This window comes from Sus scrofa, chromosome 16 (genome assembly GCF_054392235.1).
Source record: "Sus scrofa isolate SSC_HxYL_T2T_F1_AM1 chromosome 16, Sscrofa_HxYL_maternal_Yorkshire_Landrace_v2.0, whole genome shotgun sequence".
Classification (NCBI taxonomy): domain Eukaryota; kingdom Metazoa; phylum Chordata; class Mammalia; order Artiodactyla; family Suidae; genus Sus; species Sus scrofa.
The window spans coordinates 89,825,357-89,844,028 of record NC_139398.1 but is presented as its reverse complement, the minus strand read 5'-3'; the positions used below and the strand labels follow the sequence as shown (position 1 = coordinate 89,844,028).

At 58.8% G+C, this 18,672-nt stretch overlaps 1 protein-coding gene and 1 long non-coding RNA gene across 8 annotated transcripts; one reads left to right on the top strand and one right to left on the bottom strand.

Annotated features, from left to right (window-relative positions):
• Window positions 1-5,065: 5,065 nt before the first annotated feature.
• Window positions 5,066-10,434, bottom strand: LOC146395714 (uncharacterized). Of its 7 annotated transcripts, none has more exons than XR_014830866.1 (4): window positions 9,764-10,401; window positions 9,097-9,190; window positions 8,412-8,594; window positions 5,066-7,240 (listed from the first exon to the last, which is right to left on the bottom strand). It is a non-coding gene; the product is annotated as an uncharacterized LOC146395714 (long non-coding RNA). The 7 variants fall into 7 exon arrangements; XR_014830863.1 differs by having other exon boundaries at window positions 9,069-9,190; window positions 9,764-10,400; XR_014830865.1 differs by having other exon boundaries at window positions 8,412-8,729; window positions 9,764-10,398.
• A 138-nt stretch (window positions 10,435-10,572) lies between these two features.
• IRX1 (iroquois homeobox 1) lies at window positions 10,573-16,156 on the top strand. The gene is made up of 4 exons (XM_021076840.2): window positions 10,573-11,093; window positions 13,976-15,011; window positions 15,352-15,424; window positions 15,735-16,156. Exons 1-4 carry the CDS (start codon window positions 10,818-10,820, stop codon window positions 15,790-15,792), a joined length of 1,443 nt encoding a protein of 480 aa, XP_020932499.2. The 5' UTR covers window positions 10,573-10,817; the 3' UTR covers window positions 15,793-16,156.
• The last annotated feature ends 2,516 nt before the right edge of the window (window positions 16,157-18,672 follow it).

Below are 18,672 nucleotides of genomic sequence, written 5' to 3'. Positions count from 1 at the left end.
GATTGCAGGGCTCAGCCTCACGCAGCGGAAGGTAGATGAGAAGCTGAGAGCCTGAAGCTAAAAAGCCAGCATCTCCGTTTTTGCACTTGTTTCTGCCTCGTGGAACAACTAAACATTTGCTTGTGCTTCCCCTCACTGTCTAACTCTCCTTAGACACCGAGATATTCCGACAGCTGGCTCCTTTCTCTCAGCCCCGCCCCTGCCCCCCTGAGCACACGGCACTGTCCCTGCTTAAAGGGCTTCCTTCGCAAATATCTGTCAAGGGGATGCGGGGAAAAGAGGTAACAAGAAAAGGAGGGATGGAAGGAGCGAGAAGCCTGGGGGCCCTGAGGCGAGTCTGCTGGACCCAGGAGTGCGGGGCAGCGGCTTCCCCGGGTTGGGAGGAGAGGGTGGGAAGAGAGCCACAGCGTGACACCGGCACGTCCGTCTGTCCCCGTCACACTGTTGAACCGGGTGCCAAGGTTCCAATCCTGGGTTTATTGCTCAGTGACCTTAGACAAGCCACTTCAGTGAGCCCTAGAGATAATGTCACAGAGCCCTCAGCTTGTAAAGTGATCTCGGATGCCTGCCCACCCCGTCACCGCCACCGCGATAACATATCTGCCCAGGATGAGGTGCGGCTGCCGAGGAAAGGCAGAGGCGGGCGCCCCGTTTCCACGTTTCTGGTGATTCTTTCTCCATCCCTGTCTTAGGTACACACGCTAACCCTCGACCTTGGGCCCCTCGACATTTGAGTCGGGGTCTTAGCGACTGTGGTCACGTCCTCTTTAGCAAAGTCTGGGAAACAGGGCTTAAGTGACACCTTTGAAATTTCCCTGCGATGAATGATACGGAGCGTGGAGAGGCTGTGTCTGCTGTGAGTTGCCTCCGGGACCAAGCCAGCCTCCTGAGCTCGCTGATGGCCGGGGAGGAAGGGGACAAAGCAGACGTCCCTCGGGCTTGAGATAAAACTCATTCTCTCAAACACACCTGCTTCAAAACTAAGGCCCTTCTTGTCCAGAGTTTACAAACCATGCCAACCTGCGCATTCTTTCACAGAGGAAGGAATGGGAAGGCCAAAGTTAACTTTTTTTTTCTTTCTTTCTTTTTTTTTTTTTTTTGTTCTTTTTGCCTTTTCTAGAGCTGCTCCCTCAGCATATGGAGATTCCCAGGCCAGGGGTCTAATCGGAGCTGTAGCCGCTGGCCTACGCCACAGCCACAGCAACGTGGGATCTGAGCCGCGTCTGCAACCTACACCACAGCTCACGGCCACGCCAGATCCTTAACCCACTGAGCAAGACCAGGGATTGAACCTGAAACCTCATGGTTCCTAGTCGGATTTGCTAACCACTGCGCCACGATGGGAACTCCCAAAGTTACCTTTTTTAAAGGAGCAATGTGATTTTTTATTTATTTTTCATTGGTGTCATGTAGGTTTATAACATTGTATAAGTTGCATGTATACAACATTGTCCTTTTTTTAGATCTTGTATTTTATCATTATTTTTATTTTTTATGAGTTTTATTTCTTCCGCTATAGTTGATTTACAGTGTTCTGTCAATTTTCCACCGTACAGCAAAGTAACCCACTCACACACACACACATACATTCTTTTCCTCACGTTATCCTCCATCGTAAGTGACCAGACGTAGTTCCCAGTGCTACCCAGCAGGGTCTCATCGCTCATCCACTCCAAAGGCAATCGTTTGCATCTAGTAACCCCAGACTCCCGGTCCAGCCCCCTCCTCCCCCTCATAACCAACACTGAAGAAGGTTCTCGCAGGGAACATACCACCCTACTGAGCACCACATTTTTGGATTTTTTTTTTTTTTTTGTCTTTTTGCCATTTCTTGGGCCGCTCCTGTGGCATATGGAGGTTCCCAGGCTAGGGGTCGAATCGGAGCTATAGCCACTGGCCTACGCCAGAGCCACAGCAACACGGGATCCGAGCCGCATCTGTAACCTACACCACAGCTCACGGCAACACCGGATCCTTCACCCACTGAGCAAGGCCAGGGATCGAACCTGCAACCTCGTGGTTCCTAGTCGGATTTGTTAACCACTGAGCCACGAGGGGAACTCCGTGAGCACCACGTTTTTGTTTTTCTTCTGGTTTTAGTGAAGACGCCATTGTTTCTATAAAATTGAAGAGGGAAAAACTCCAGAGCTTTTTCTAAGGCCTTCTAGCCCTCAAACTAGAGGGCGTATCGCAGGATCAGAAATGAACCCAGTTGCAGCTAATGACTCGTGACTCTGGTTGGAGTGGGAGGGGTAGGCGGCCATGGATGATGTTCTGGGCTGAATCTGTCCCCGAAACACGCACGTGGAAAACCTAAGCCATCACACCTCGGAACGTAGCTGTATTTGGAGTTGGGACCTTACAGATGTGACTGCGTGAAAGGCAGCTCACTGGGGGCTTGGGTCCCACTCACACTGACTGGTGTCCTTCTAAGACAGACGTCTGGACATGCAGGGGACCCCGGGGGACCCAGGCACAGAGAAAAGGCCTTGTGAGGATAGAAGAGGAAGCTGCCTGCGAGCCAGGGAGGGAGAAACCAAACCTGCTAACACCTCGATCGTGGGCTTCCAGCCTCCAGAGCCTCGAGGAAGTAAATTTCCCTTGTGGAAACCACCCCGTCGGCAGGCAGTCTTTGGTCACAGCCGCCGGAGCAGCCCAAGACAGGTGGCAGGATTCTGGAGACCTCGTCCATCCAGAGGGTGGGTCTCTTCTAGGGGCTTGGGGTCAAAGCCCTGAGGGTGGTCTATTCAAATGCAATACTCCCCCTGCCAGTGGTTCAGTGCACCCGCCCCTGTGCTTAACAACCTTCCTGGGTCGATTTAGGAGCTACGACTAGCCTGCCATCCGTTGGCTTATCCCAAGAGAGTGGATCCCAGGCCACGTGGGTTTCCACTGGAGGCAGGAGGGAGCCCAGAGGCTGAAGCAGGTCTCACAGACATCTTGGCTGCCTTGGTCAGCAGAGAGCATTAGGATGGGCAAAGCCAAAGATACCTGGACGTGTGCAGAGGTTAGAGAAGGGAAGCTGCCAGACTGGGGCTCTGCCCAGAGGAGCTTCCTCCCAGGTCATGGGTGGGTCACATACTTTGGGTCAATGGATCCTCTGGAGGTGTGTCAGGGAGTCCAAAGGCTGCCTCCTCCGCTTCCTCTTCTCTCTGCCAGTCGTTCCCACCTTCCGTTCACACACACACACTCAACAGCCCGAACGGTGGCGTAAACTCGGCTGTCTTGCGTGGAGCAAGGAGGGTGGAGCGGGCAGGGCTGCAGCCAACACCCTGCACTCTGGAGCCTCTCTAGAGACAGCCGGGGTGCCCTTCAAGTGTGAGATGACATCTGCAAAAGCAGATGAGGGACCCTTGGTCTAGCGGTAGTATAGTCTCCCCCTACCCCCAATTTTGTTCTTCTATGAGCATGGTCCCGGAAAATGCAGATGGTGCTTGAGCATCCTCAGAACTCCAGAGAGACCTTGTCCTGGACTCCCAAAGTGTCCTCTGGGGGGCGTTTTTGTTGAAGGAATGCCCCTTAAAAGGACTGATTTTAGCCTAGCAACCTGGGACTTCCAGTCCACCCATTTTACAGGGAGGGTGGAACCTCCTGCCTGGGATGCTGTGTGGGGCTGTATTTCTCCATTGGTATTTTAAAAGGTATTTCTGGCAGGTAGGTTTTCTCTTTAATGATATAAGTGATTGGGGGCTGAGAGGGGGTCATGGGAAATAGAATGCCATTTGGTCTGAATGTCAAACATTTGGGGAAGAACCCCACATAAATATGCATTTAGTATCTTCCTTCTTCTGTCCCTCACATATCATTTTCTTTGAGGGTTTTACTAGCAAATCGTCTTTGGATTTGCTCAGATCTGAGAAACATATTATCATTCCCAAGCTGTTATCTCAGGTCCTTTCTGGTTGTTATTGTCAGTTGTTATTTGGAAGGATATGTGAAGTAAATTTAAAAATACGTTGGAAGTTGTAACCATCACGTAACAAGATCACATTTACATTATAGTTTAACCAGTATTGGTGGCTAAAGCCTCCATTTTTAAATGCACAGCTACGAGAAAAATTAGGGGCTCAAAAAAACGGAATTACTAATTCTTATCAAAGTGCTGCAATTTTCTTCTAAGTCCATTTCTACGTAGTTGGACGCTACCTTAAAAATAGTTTATATTTATGTGATGATAGTGCCCAAACCTGCAATTTAAGTAAATTATTTGATTTATGAACCATTAATGAAAATAACAGTGGGGTTCGACCAAGTGGATATGCTATGTTCTTCTTTCCAATTCTGTCTTCAATGAGGGAGAAAGGTTTTCTCTGCCCCCCCCCCCCGCCCCAAACCCATACACCTACATTTCTCTGCTGAAATGCCAGGAGGCAGGATAGAAAATTCTGTTGATCACACAAGGCAGAGGAGGAAATGAAGCAGTTTGCTTCTGCAGCGACTTGACCGCAGAAAACACAGCCATCCTGTTAGATTTTCAACAGGTCACACTGCTCCCCAGTGACTCCAGGTATGAACTTTGCAGGAGCTGCAAGACTGTTAGAGGAAGCAGCAGACAAGCCCCTGGGACCTCAGTGCCCCACCACAAAGGATGGCAGGGCTGGGATTAGATGCTCTTGTTTTTGCAAAACAAGAAGAAATGGAATTCTTCCATACCAGGTTGTAGCTGCCCTTCCTCCAAAGTCTGATTACCCCCAAGAGCCTGCCTGCCACTAGCTTGGGGCTGAGGCACAGACCCTAAGGGGCCTGGCTGGAGTTTTCCTGAAGGAGGCACCAATTCATATTGCAAATACTGATCCTCCAGAGAGACTGCTAACAGGCAGCTGTCATCTGCCACCAGGAACAAAGAAAATACCACTGAAAGAAAAAATGAAGTGTAAAAATAGACGCATATGACCAGAGGCGGGAGGATGTTAATGTCAAGGGGACAAATGCAGGTCACAGAAGGAACCTCTGCCTGCCTGATAGGAGCTGCCGCCACCCACACACCTTGCCGAGACCCCCAGGGTTGGCGTTTAGGGGAGACAGTAACAGCCACACCCTCAAAGAGTTAAAATATCAGCCTCAATACATGACCGCTTTTCAACTGTAATGTCCTTATAACACAAGTTCTTATCAGGGGTCTGCACCGCACTTGGCAAACAAGACATTCTAGCTTTTAAACAAATAATTCATTAGGTAATTAAATTCAAGTGAGATTACTCTAATTAAATACACACTGCAGTTGAATCATAATTTCTATGTGGTCTAGTTAAAGATGAACAATCTCTTATTCCAAGGGAAAAAAAAAGGCTTTAAAATAACTCCCTGGTGGCTAGAAGAATAGATTTACATGCCCTGCACAGAGGTCATTTCAAGAAGAGAAACCAACGCGACACGACCTGGGGGTAAGGATGGGATTCTGCCATCCTGGGGGTTCCGCCAGTTGAGGCTGTTTGCTCCGGGTTCTGCTCAAAGACTGCAGAACCCCTCGGAGTGTCACCATGACCTTTCTCCGGCGCTAGGTTTCCGGCACGCGCGCACGGCCGGCCGGGCGTCCGGGGTGCGAGCCTGACGCAGTGTCCCGGTGTCCTCAGGGCACCCACCAACCCCAGGGCGCGCGGGAGGCCAGCGCCGGCCCGAGGACCCCAGGACTGGGGCGAAATGAAAAGTCACTTCGTCCCCCACGCTGTGCTCGGCCTGGCTCCCCTCGAATGGCAGTAGGAGCCGCAGCCACGGAGGCGCTCAGGGGTCTCCGAAGTCCCCCGATGGCTTTGATCTGCTCCTCTCCGCTGCCGAGAGCTGACAGTCGGCTGCGCGGCCGCCCGGCTTTCATTTGTCAGACACGCGCTTCGCCGTGTCCCCGAGCAGGCAGCTACACCTGTACTGCGAGAATTTACACGGCGTGCTCCGGGATGGCATTGATTTGGGACGGGTGAAATACAAACACAAACTAATTAAAAACTGCATAATGGCGCCCTACAGGAACACGGGAGAAAAACAAATAAATACAAGTGCAGCTGGCGCGGCGATCACACCTCTGCCCCCGAGCAACCGTCTGGTGACATGAAATTATAAACCCCGAGAAGCCTCACACCGTTGCCGCCGTGGATCGCATTGGAGGCATAATGGAAATGATCTGGTTAATTAAGGGGAGGTTTATAAAATATTTACGTGTGTGCACACGCATATAATTCACTTCCTCCGACACTCGGGGGACGGCGACCTCGCGGCACTGCGGACCAGGCCACTGGGGTCCATGTCTGTACCCAGGGAAACTCAGGCGGGCCCGCGAGGCTGCTGGCGCCCGGGCCGCGCTCGGGGGAGCCAAGCCCCCGCTCCGCCCAGACGCTCCTTCGGAGCATCTGACCCTCCCGCGGCCCTGGCTTCTGGGCGCGCTTCTCCCGGCTTTTCCTGGAGTCTCTCGGAGCCTCCTCTGCGGCCCCACTGGGCTCATCCTGCGGAGGCTCGCGCGTCTCACCGCCGGCTCTCCTGAGTGGCGCTTGGGACGTTGGCAGGGTGCTGCTCTTAGCAGAGGCGTCCCCCGGTCCTCCGGTCCTCTGCGTGGGTCCGGATTGGAGCCGCAGGAGCGCGCAGGCCGGGCGCCCTGAGATCCAGCCCAGAGGGCCTTGGGATCCCCGCAGGCCACCGGATCGGCCTCCTGGACAGGCGCTCCCAGGTGCCCCGGGTTACAGTTGGGCACTCCCGGGAGAATCTCCGCTGCCGGAGACTGTGTGACACGCTCCTCTCTGTCGCCAAGCAGGGCAGCTTTCTACATTCTGCTAGAGAAAGGTGCTAAGCCTTCATGTATGTAACAAATCAGGGTGCGCATTTGGGGGTGGGGGCAGAAAACTGGCAGGGATCAGGGGCGTGGGCCAAGGGGTCAGGCTGCCCCGATGGCCAGGGAGCCAGGGCCCAGCCTGCAGCCAGGGCATCTGCAGAGCAAATAATGGCCATTTTGAAAGGCAGGCAATGAGGCCAAGGCGCTGCTCACTGCGTCCCGAGACCAGTCTTCGTGGCCAGATCCTCTGTGCCAAAGGCAGGTCCAGGATGGCTCCCCCCTCCCGGGGGCGGGGGGGTGTGCTGGCTCCCCGGGAGCTTCCTCCTCTGTTGAAGACCTGGGTCAGCAAGGCTTCAAAATCAGTGGAGAATTACTTCAGAATAAATAAAACTGCAAATGAGGAAGCTGTTTGGCAGGTACTTATGTCAACGTGATGCTGGGTGTGGAGTGGGGAAGGCAGATGGACAAGCCTTTATCGAGGGGCTGGGGAAAGAGAAAGACGTGATATTTTTCAGGTTGGTGATAAAGCTTCCTTCCTACTAGAAAACCAGTACCCCCTCCCCCTAGTAATGAAAGAAGGAGAGAGTCCTCTCTCCAACAACTTGGTTCAAATGCATTTTGTTCACCCATTACACTCCCCCTCCCCCTGCCCACCAGAGTCCCCTCCCTGGGGAACCGCACCAGCACACAGGTGCCCAGCCACACAGGGCTGTGGCCAGAGGCCCAGGTCCTAGCTGGGGTGCACCGAGAGTCTGGGATTTCCAGCCAGAGGGTCCCAGCAACCACCATGGCAGAAGCTCTGCTTCGTGTACCTGCAAGCCAGACCCCTGGGTGGGGTCCTTACTGAGCCCAGGGGGCCCCAGCCCGGACACCGGCCAGGCGGAGGTCCCGTTAGGCCACACAGAGACCCCTAGGTCTGGCTTCGCCCCTCTTGGAGGTCCTGCCTCTGGCCCAGTCTGGGGAAATGCTCTGGCCAGTGAGGCCAGGGATGGGCCTGCCTGAGCCACCTCTTCCGCTGGGGCCCTGGGTTTTCCCGGGGGGGGGGGAGCTGAAGCCACATGGTCTATCCCCTCCTGTGCCCTGGGCAGGATCGGGCTCCTGTGGTCTCCAAGGCCCCTCAGCCTCTTGGGCCACCAGAGTGGTGCCTGGACATCAGAAGGGTTGAGCTGGTGAGCTGAGCCAGACCTCTGGGGAAAGTTCTGGGTCCTTAAGTGGTTATACAAGCCAGTCCTGCGGTTGGGGCACAGGCCCCTTTCTTGCCTCAGGCACCCTGGAGCTTCCTGGTCCCTACTTCACCAATTGCGGGGCTGGGGGAAGACCCCGAGCCGGAAGTTCTGGACCCTGCTCTGCCCTCCCCATCTCCAGTAGGATGATTTGGAAGCAGATTTCTTCTTTTCTCTTTTGTTTCTTTCTTTTTTCTTTTCTGTTTGTCTGCCTTGCTTCCTAGTTTTCCCTGTGCAAGTTTCTGGGGAAAAGGCCAAGGAGAGAGTAAGGAAGAGCCTGGCTGCCAGGCTCCAGCCAGATCCCGCCCTCCACCCCAGGCGCCTTCCCAGGGCTCCCAGGGGACAAGCCCACAGGCCTTTCCAGAGCCAGTCTCCCCATCGCCTCCTGGGGGATCCTCAGGCACCACTTCCGGTGGGCGCTTCCCACTCACCCGGCAGGTGTCCTCGGGGACCTACAGTCATTTCCTGACCAGAAGGGAGATGATACAGACAAGGCCTGGAGGCTGGCATTGCTGGGCTGGTTGAGGGTCAGACAAAGCCTGCCACCTCATCTTGTCTCGCTCCTTCTCCCTCCCAGGCTGTGATGGCGACAGCCTGATGGGCGTCAGCCTGGGCTGGTGCATGTGGGGAGTGGGAAAGGGATGTTTAGCTGTGTGGCTGAATCTTCACACAGTTTCTCTGGGTTTGCATTCCACCTGGCTCTCCAGGTCGCACAAGAGGGCTTATCTCACCTGTATTTACAGGTCACCCTGAAAGGTGACACTGGAGTTTGCTAAGCTGGACAGTGGTGGGATAGGCCCATTGGCTTGCTTTGGGTGTGGGGGAGAGGGCGGTGGGTGGCAGGAGCAGGAGGAAGCTGTGGTTAGGGGACCCCCCCCCCAGGCAGGCATGCCTCCCTCTGCTCCCCCCTCCCCCCAGCTATCAAAGTAGGAAAGGGGCCCAGGCGGTAGCAGCAGGAAGTTTCTGGAGTGAGCGGTGGTTAGTGGGGTAGCAGGTGGAGAAGAAGGGAGACAGCATGAACGTGAAGAAAACCCGACTCTGAGCACAGAAAATAAAGCCTGATTACACAGCTGGTAATTAGTAATTACTATTATGGGCCTTATTGCTGCTAATTACAGGCGGTGGCTCTGTGGATGTCCTCAGGCCCCCCAATGGGGAAACAGGATCCTTCCTGAGGCTGCAGGAGTCCCTGGGCCAGAAGGTGGGGCACCTGGAGAGGGAACCAGAGAATGGTGTTCGGGTAGGTGCCCAGGGAGCAGGTGGCCCAGGTCACCGGCAGCGCAGCACGTGGGGACCTGCTTCGGTTCTGTTGTCCCAAATGGGCCCAAACCAAGGCCGACACCCACGTCCGTGGATGACATTTTTGTAGGTTTCTGCGAGCCCGGAGCACAGCACCAGGGAGTACCTGCTTGCCTCTGGTTGCCGCTTAGGAGCTGGGGCGCGCAAAGTGACCTCAGGGAGCCGAGGCAGGTACCGCGGGCGCGTTCCTCGCCGGTCTCCAGGACCAAGCCAGCGAGCGCAGCTCAGAAGCAACCCGGCCGAGCGGTCCAGGGCTTGGGGAGGCGAGGAGGACCGTGCCCTCGGCGTCTGCGCCCCAGCCCCGCCAGACCTCGGGCGACCGGAGCCTCCCAGAGCCCGCGCATCGCGGCCGGGCCGTTGGCTCTTCCCGCACAGGATAGGAGCGGAGAGGGAGCGAGAAGAGGGATGCCCTGTCCCCGGCCTGGTCGCGGCGCGGCTGGGAACTGGCGCACTCCACCCAAGTTTACTTCCTGTGTTTGCACACCTAGTGGACAAGCGAGGGGTGTCCCGGACACGCAGCCTTCTCCCATCTCCGGGTGGGGGCGGGTTATTTCCCTCCCGCCGCAACGATGCTTTCTCCGCAAAGAAAAGATCCCCTCACGCCCAAGAACCGGCCATCAGCTTTCCCCGGGCAAGGGGCTTCCCAGCTGGGCTTGCCCTTTCTTAAAGTTTTCAGCTGGAAAAGCTCGCAGTGCTCCTTCTCCAAGTGCAGCGAGGACCGTCACTGCCGGGTGGCCTGTGAGGTCCTAGCGGGGGTCCCAGGGACGCCATGCCCGCGTCAGGTGTCCCGCCACGCCGGCTTCGTGGCACTTCTGCCAGAGACGTCCCCGGAAGGCCAAGGCAGCACCGATCTCAGAGGAGAGGCCGCTCGCTCCCCGCCGGCTGTCACCGCGCTCGGGCCAGCCCCTTCCCCGCCGTCCCCAGCGCAGAAGAGCCGGCGCCGAGGTGTTTTTGTGAGAGCGCAGGCACACCTCCGCTGCGAAACAGCAAACCCCGGTGTCCGACAGCTATAAGCCGGCGTCGACGGGCTGTCAGACAGCCGTGGGGACCGATCGGGACGGAGCCCGCGGCCGCCGGGCCCGCACTCTAAGCCCGGCCGCTCGAGCGGCCACCGCGGGCGGAGATGGCCCGGCCGGCGCGGGGCACCACGTGCTCGCCGGGAGGGGCGGGAGCGGCCGGCGAGGGCGGGCGGGAGGCGAGGAGGGGGCGGAGGGGAGCCGGGGGCGGGGCCAGCGCTCAAGGGGATGCCAATCAAAGCATCAACTTCAAATTGTGTCTGAAAGCCCCGCCGCCGAGCGGAGGGCGGCCGCCGCAGTCGGCGCGCGATCGCGGATCCGGGCGCAGCCGGGAGCCGGGCGCCAGCGAGCACCGGGCCGAGAAGCAGCCACCGGCCCCCGCCTCCGGGCCGGCCCGAGCGCGCCCGGCCGGCCGGCCGGCCGCCCCCTCCCCCCCGCCGCGCCCCCCCCCACCCCCGCCTCGGCCTCCCCCCACCCCCGCCCCTTTAAGAGTCGCCCGCCGCCGCCGCCGAGTCCGCGGACATGTCCTTCCCGCAGCTGGGCTACCCGCAGTACCTGAGCGCCGCGGGGCCCGGCGCCTACGGCGGCGAGCGCCCGGGGGTGCTGGCCGCGGCGGCCGCCGCCGCTGCCGCCGCCTCGTCGGGCCGGCCCGGGGCGGCGGAGCTGGGCGCGGGCGCGGGCGCGGCCGCCGTCACCTCGGTGCTGGGCATGTACGCGGCGGCCGGACCGTACGCGGGCGCGCCCAACTACAGCGCCTTCCTGCCCTACGCCGCCGACCTCAGCCTCTTCTCGCAGATGGTGAGTGCGCCCGGCCTGCTCGGCGGCGCCCGGGGCCGCGGTAGCCGGGGCGGCGCGGCGCGCGGAGGGGCCGGCGGGCGGGCGGGCGGGCGGGCGGAGCTGGCCCGGGCGGGGAGCCGCAGCGGCCCTGCCGGCGGGTCCGAGGCGGCGGGGGCCGCAGGAGCGGGGCGAGGCCGGCCGGGAACGGCCCCGCGATCGGCCGGGGCCGCGGGGAGGTGAGAGGCCTGGGCCACGCAGCGGGGGCGGCGCGCGGGGGGGGGGGTCCTCCGAGAGAGGCCGGAGGCCACGGGAGCAGGCCCGGGGTGTGCGGCCCGCGCTGGGGGCCGGGGCCAAAGTCGCCCCTGGCTGGCAGCTCGGTGGCGGCGGCGGGGTCCGCGGCCCGGGTTCCAGCGCGGCGGCTCGGCCCGGTTTACCCGGACGCCCCTTCCCGGGCCGCGGGCCCACGCAGGAGCGCGCGACCTTTGGGGCTCTGGGACTGGGCCGGGGAGACTCGATTTTCTCCCTCTTTGGCAGAGGCTCTTGCAGTTGTATCCGAGTTTGCCAGAGGGAACCCTGTAGAGCCTCGCAGAGTCGGTCAAAATAAACCGAACAATGGAGACGGGATGGGGCCGAGGGCTCTTAATGGCCTGAGTGCAAATGTGAAATTAAGCAAACAAACAAAAAAAATAAGTGGAAATCATTTTTGGCGTCTGAAAGGATGTTGCCTTTGAGTTTGCTAAGTTGCCAAAGTTTTCATTTGCACCGAGAGAAAAGTACTTTTCTTCCTGCGTTACATAATGGAGGATTAGAGAGAACAGCGCCCTGGGCTTTAAAGAAATGCCGTCCTCTTAGCCTCCTGTCCCGGTGGGTGTCAGATGGGAGTGGGGTTTGCAGATTTAATGCTCCGCGGGGCCGCTGGCCAGTCTGTCGTTCCAGAGGATCCATTTTCCTAGGTCTGACTGCGAAGTCCGGCTTCAACTTTGGGCTGCTGGGAACCGCGCGCCGGTCGAGGAGGTCGGGCAGGCAGCCCCCTCCTGCCCTGCTGCCAGCGGGATCATGCAAATTTCAGGCACCCCCCGAGTCTCCCACTCCCCGAGGAAGAGACAGGAAATAAGTCCCCGACTCCTGTGTGCGAGCGAAGCGGACACTGCGTTTTCCTGTAACTTTTCTTATAGTTTTGAAAGGAGAGCCTGTTTCTCTGAAAGCGGCCCCAGCTGCCTTTCAGACCGGTTGCTATCGAAAGAGATCAGCTCCCATTTTGTTCTGGCGGCGGGATGCAGGGGAAGCCATGAGAGATTTACAAGGTATCCTTTCAAAAAGAATTCCCAGCAGAGAGGAGGCCGAAAAGTGTCCTGCTTACAGTCACAACCGAAATGGTTAGAAAATCCGCAAGGTCTGTTTTGCAAAAATCAGGCAAAAACGAAATCTGGCCAGAAACTCGTTGTCTCCGTGGCCTCGACCACCCAGCTAACGAGCCAAAGAAATCTTGTGCTTTTTGCAACTTTCTCAGAGTCCTGGGTCCCTCTCTGCTAACACAACAACTCGACAAATTTTATATGGAGGATTAGACTTTTTTCCAGAAATTCTGAATACAGATGTGTGCCATTTGGGAAACTCTCCTGTGTTTGGGGGGGTAGGGAGGGAGCTGTAGGGTGAGCTTCTGCTCCTGGTCTAACGTGGCTGGCTGGGAGGGGAGGTGCTCCTTGTATTTACCAAGAAGAAAGTACAGAGAAATCCACCCCCACCCCAAAGACAGTGAGCGTGTGTATTTCAGGGCCTCCTACCCCTTCTTGGAAAGGAAGCCCAAACCCAACCCCACCTTCTAGGCCCAGCTTTCCAAGCCCTCGCGGTTGGGGATTTGGAAGTCAAAAGATAAAATTGTGAGTGAATGTCTGTCTGGGCAATTTATGGTAATAATGAGGCCTAATGAGGTTGTTAGAAAGATAAAATGTTATTTACCAAAAAACCTGATGGGATAATTTGACTTGCTGTGTTTTACTACCGATGATAAAAAGAATATTGATTGCAAATAAATCACGGCCTCTAAATGCCTGCAAACAGTTTGTGCCTGCTCGCTCCTGATCAAAGTCAAACTTGAGAGATAAAGTCAGCGAGGGGAGGCCTAGGAAATGGTTCTGCTCCCTGCAGCCAGCGCGCCGGGGCCCCGTGTTAATGTTTTACCGGATAAACCTCCTTTTGTATTAAAAAAACAAATGGTGTTTTCGTTATTGTTGTTGCTGATGGCCGGGATTAAAATTTTAAATTACTTGTCACCCACTGTAGCCCTTTAAGTGCGGGCGAACCATTATATGCAGATTAATTTGGGAGCCCAAAGGAGTGTGCTTTCATTTTAAATTGCTGGCGGATTTGGACTCGGAGAAAACCCGGGATGGTTTATTTTGTTTGACCCCCTCAGGGTCGAAGGGAGGGGGCCTGGGCTCTCGGTTCCCTAGGTTTGGAGAAACTGTTTTATCAGCCTCGTTAAAAGGTCTTCCCCTCTGGAGAGTGTGAGATACACTGGGAACTTCGGGCTTCTGGAGTTGTTTTGGAAGGTGGGGGTGGCGGCGCTGAGGTCGGCCTAGGGAGGTTCCAAGGGGGGCCTCGGGTCCCGCCGAGGTGTTGTAGAGAAGGACGGATTCTGGAACTTTCCTGAGTGACAAAGGGCTCTCTGCGATCGGTGGAAGCGCAGTCCGGAGGTGGCTTGTGGTCGGACCCCCTCTTCCTCCCAGGGACGTGCGGCAGGGCCAGCCTTGCAGCCCCGGAGCAGGCGGGAGTGACTGCCCAGACTTTCCCAGTTGTGGGACTCACCTCTCTCTCTCTTTCTCCCTCTTTCTCTCTCTTTCTGCCCCCCCCTCCCCCCACGGTCTCTCTCTTTCCAACCTCGCTGGGCCTTGTGGCGGCAGGGTTCACAGTATGAACTGAAGGACAACCCCGGAGTGCACCCAGCCACCTTCGCAGCCCACACGGCGCCGGCCTATTACCCCTATGGCCAGTTCCAGTACGGGGATCCCGGGCGGCCCAAGAACGCCACGCGGGAGAGCACGAGCACGCTCAAGGCCTGGCTCAACGAGCACCGCAAGAACCCCTACCCCACCAAGGGCGAGAAGATCATGCTGGCCATCATCACCAAGATGACCCTCACGCAGGTGTCCACCTGGTTCGCCAACGCGCGCCGGCGCCTCAAGAAGGAGAACAAAGTGACGTGGGGCGCGCGCAGCAAGGACCAGGAGGACGGCGCTCTCTTCGGAAGCGACACCGAGGGGGACCCCGAGAAGGCCGAGGACGACGAGGAGATCGACCTGGAGAGCATAGACATCGACAAGATCGACGAGCACGACGGCGACCAGAGCAACGAGGACGAGGAGGACAAGGCCGAGGCGCCCCGCGCGCCCCCCGCGCCCGCTGCCCTCGGCCGGGACCAGGGCTCGCCGCTGGCCGCCGCCGACGCGCTCAAGCCCCAAGACTCGCCCCTGGGCCTGGCCAAAGAGGTCCCGGAGCCCGGCAGCACGCGCCTGCTGAGTCCCGGCGGCGCCGCCGCGGCGGGCGGCCTGCAGGGCGCGCAGCACAGCAAGCCCAAGATCTGGTCTCTGGCCGAGACGGCCACCAGCCCCGACGGCGCGCCCAAGGCCTCTCCGCCGCCGCCCGCCGGCCACCCCGGCGCCCACGGGCCCCCCACGGGCGCGCCGCTGCAACACCCCGCCTTCCTGCCCAGCCACGGACTGTACACCTGCCACATCGGCAAGTTCTCCAACTGGACCAACGGCGCGTTCCTTGCGCAGGGCTCGCTGCTCAACGTGCGCTCCTTCCTGGGCGTCGGTGCGCCCCACGGCCCGCACCTGTCCGCCCCGCCGCCGCCGCAGCAGCAGCTGCCGGTCACCGTGGCTGCGGGAGTGCTCCACGGCGACAAGGCCTCGGCCCGCAGCAGCCCCTCCCTCCCAGGTACCGCGCCTCGGGAGCCTGCCCGGACCCGGGCCGGGAACCTGGATCGCCGGCAAGGCTGGGGGTGGAGAGGCGCCCTAGCCGGGAGGGTGAGAGCCAGTGGCCGCCACGCTCCGGGCTGAGCAGTTATCCCCGCCGCCGGAGCTCTCGGGGCGAGAGGCCAAGGCCCTCTGTCGTCGGCCCCGCCCGGGGGTGGGGGGGAGGGGAGGTTTCCCTCGGAGACCCTTCCCAGGGGCGGGAGTGGGGGCAGGGGGTGGGGAGGAGGCCGGAGCGCTTCTGCGGACCCCCGTTCCCCGCACTGTCTAGCGTCCTAACGCTCTGCCTCTTCGCCTCCTCGCAGAGAGAGACCTCATCCCCAGGCCAGACTCACCGGCCCAGCAGTTAAAGTCGCCCTTCCAGCCTGTGCGCGACAAGTGAGTGCCATTGGCGTTTACCGCTGGGCGGGGGCGGGGGCGAGGGGGATGTGGGGGGGGGGTGGAGGCTGAGCCGGGCTGGCGACGGTGGGGTCCGCAGTCCATGGGTGAAGGGGCGCTATCTTCCAGCCCTGCATCCGAGCCAGCAGAGGCCACCCTCTTTCTCCCGAGCCGGGAGCCGAGCCGGGAGCCGTGCGGGGCAAGCGACCTTCCCCGTCCCTGGGCGCTGGGCTGGCAGAACCCGCGACGCCAGGTCCCAGCTTCCGTCCACTGACAGTGCCCTGTTCTTGTCTTGCTGTTTCCCCTGCAGCTCCCTGGCCCCGCAGGAGGGGACGCCGCGGATCCTAGCAGCCCTCCCGTCAGCCTGATTCAGGGTCTTCTTTTACTTTTGCGGGGGGAGGGGGGAGAAGTTCGGGAGGGAGGGGGTGAGGGAGGAATTAGGACAAATATTTCAGACCGGTGTAAAGGACAAATCTGGCAACGAAGTCAAGGACTCCCATCCATCGCTTTCTGCAGAAAGGGGCTCTTCCAGCGGCGCTTGTGTCCAGGCAGCCTAGCCGCTGCCCGCCGCTCGAGTGGCTGTCACCGCACTCTGGGTGATTAGCGGTAAATGCCCTCACGTGCTTGTGTCTTTTTTTTTTTTCTGTATATAGAGTGATTTCAGATTGTACATAGCGCGTCAGCGAACTTGTCTAAATCATATATTTTTGTCTAATAAACGAAATGAAATGATGGCCATTGCTCCTGCTGCTGTGTGTGGCTGGGCACCGCTGGAGGGGTCTCGATCTCGGGGTCCAGGGCGTCCCCAAGTCCCGGCAGGGCTCAAGTATCCCTGGCTGGGGACAGAGGCTCCTGGGGAGTTTCCACCCGAAAGGCCAGCCGGTGCTGAGTTCTCAGGCTTTTGGTTGTTGTTGGACTTGTTAATGTCACAGGGCAGTTTCTTGTTGGCAGTTCCCGTCTTTCCAGCTCTTACACATTTATCTGGGCACTCCTTTCTCAGGACATAAATGAGTTCGATTTTAGGCAATTTATAGAACGATTTTTTAAAGTGTGCAACGATGGGGAAAAAAATGAAAAGAATTTCCAATCGCGTCCCCAAAGGAGAACTTCGTATTTGAAATCAATTTATAACCAGTTGTCTCAACGGCGCATTATGGCGTCGGGGCGTTTCGTGGGTAGAATGAGGACATAATGGAGTATGAAATTTTGCTTTCAGTGTGTTTTTTAGTTATTTGGCTAAATCGAACGTAGAGAAATTGGAAGGTTCTTTTCAACTCTCCAGCTGGAGGGAGCAGCGCGGGAGTTCTCTGGGCTTGTGAGCGACAGGGGCTGCTGTGTGTGTGTGGGGGGGGTGACAAAGAGGGGAGCGGGGCTTTGGTCTCCCTGGGGGACGCCCATTTAAACTCCTGGGCCCTGCTGGCCGCACCCAGAGAGCCAGTAACGCCCAGCTGGCCTTCAGGGCTGGGAGGCAGCCCGAGCGATGATGAGAAACAATGCGGAGCGAGCCGGCCTGGGGTGCGCACGGGTGGGAGTCAGCCCCAGTCTGGGGACCCACGGTGGTCCGGATACCGGGTCAGGGGGCGCTGGGAGGGGAACGCCCCGCGGCAGCCTGCACTTCCATTGAATTCTCCAAAACTCAGAATGCAAGCCTTTACCAAACCGCCCAGACGGATGGGGGCTGCGGGTGTAACCCGCCCGGCGGGGGAAAAGGCCGAGTCCCCGGTGTCGGACGGGACCTCCCCTCCCCCCACCCCAGTCCCATATTCATCCTGGAGGCCTTTGGGACCCGCTGTCCCCGGGCTGCTAGTGGCGGCGGGGCACGAGGCTGCTGGAGGGCTAAGCGGGGCGCGGCTGAATGGCCCTGGCTCCTCTGCGGCGGGGAAGGGGCCGCTCCAGCCCCCGGGACTCCCGCCGCCAGCGCCCGGGTCCTTCTCCAGCGTCCCCTCCCCATCGGTCTGGAGGAAAAAGTCCCCCTCCCCGCCCCCGAGGCGGGAGAGAGCGAGCAGCGGCGGCGGCGCGGGCGAGCGCAGACCGCGGGCACGTGGGGGTGCGCGGGTGCGGAGCGCGGAGCCGCGGGAGGAGCCGGGCCACGGAGCCGGAGCCGAGCCGAGGGCCGGCCGGCGGCCGCAGTGCAGCCGCTTACAGTCCGAACGGACGTGCTCGAGGCGCCCTCTATGGGCCGAAAGCGGAATGGGGCTGTGATGGAGGCGCCGATCTCGCTCTTTGGGGCGGGGCCGGGGCCCCAAATCTGGGGGTCCTTGGCCTTGGGGATGCTGTGGGCTCGAGCCTCGAATTACGGTGGTGGGGCCTTCTCTGTGCTCTGGGGTGCAGCCCACTTGTTTGATATTGGGGGGTGCGATATGAGGCCTGCTGGGCAGACTGCTGGCATCTGTGGGGGGGAGGGAGGACCAGGCTCCACTCCAGGCTTTGCGTTGCCCAGTGCGCCTGAGAATTTAGAGCAGATGTCTTTACCTGTCCTCGATGCTAGGACTTCGGGAGTTCTGGAACAGAACCTGAGACCACCCTGATCTCTGAGGCCAGATGGATCCTGCATCCTTGGCCAGAGTGCACACCGGCAGGTCTTTGACCAGCTGTCCTTTGCAGCAGCTCTGATGAGGAGTGAGCTCTTGGAGCACAGACAGCTGCTCTGGCATCCAGAGCTGCTGGGAAATCCCATTCGAGCTACTGCTGGAAGCAGCAGGTGGGCTATGGAGTCCTCTGCCCTGCCCCCCCCCCCCATCAAATAGCATGGTCTGTGCAGGCATTGCTGCTTTCAACCCATATTCTACTCTTTTTTTCTATCCACTACATTTAGGACCCCCAGATGCTGCCGCCCAGGTGGCTGGGCCATCAAGGGCTCACCAGTACGGTCTGAGGACTCGGAACCCTTCGCCTAAAAGGCCTGCAGGGCACTGCCCTCCAGGGGACCGAAGCCTCCCTGCAAAGAAATCAGATCTCCAGCCTCAGAATTCTCTCCCTCCAGTGAAGAGCTAGACATGAATTTTTAATCGAGCGCTGAAAAGCATTTTTGTCCTTTGTGTGCTATTTGTTTACACCGTCCCAAGCACCACAGCCACCTAAGAGTGTGCCGCTTGGGCTGTGTGTGAGGGGGGAGGGGCTCCTGATGTGCCCAGTGCTTCGGCGCCCCGAATATCCGGGAGTAGACCTAGAAACCCCCTTTTCTTCACAGCCACAGTGGAAGTTCCTCTGGAACTTTGTGTGTGCACGGAGATGCTCAGGCCCTGCCC

What these genes read in the sequence shown, in the direction of transcription:
- IRX1 (XM_021076840.2), top strand. Translation starts at nt 10,818, where the DNA reads ATGTCCTTCCCGCAGCTGGGCTACCCGCAGTACCTGAGCGCCGCGGGG. An exon ending in TCAGCCTCTTCTCGCAGATG is followed by an intron (nt 11,094 to 13,975) that starts GTGAGTGCGCCC and finishes TTGTGGCGGCAG; the next exon opens with GGTTCACAGTATGAACTGAA. An exon ending in TTCCAGCCTGTGCGCGACAA is followed by an intron (nt 15,425 to 15,734) that starts GTGAGTGCCATT and finishes TTTCCCCTGCAG; the next exon opens with CTCCCTGGCCCCGCAGGAGG.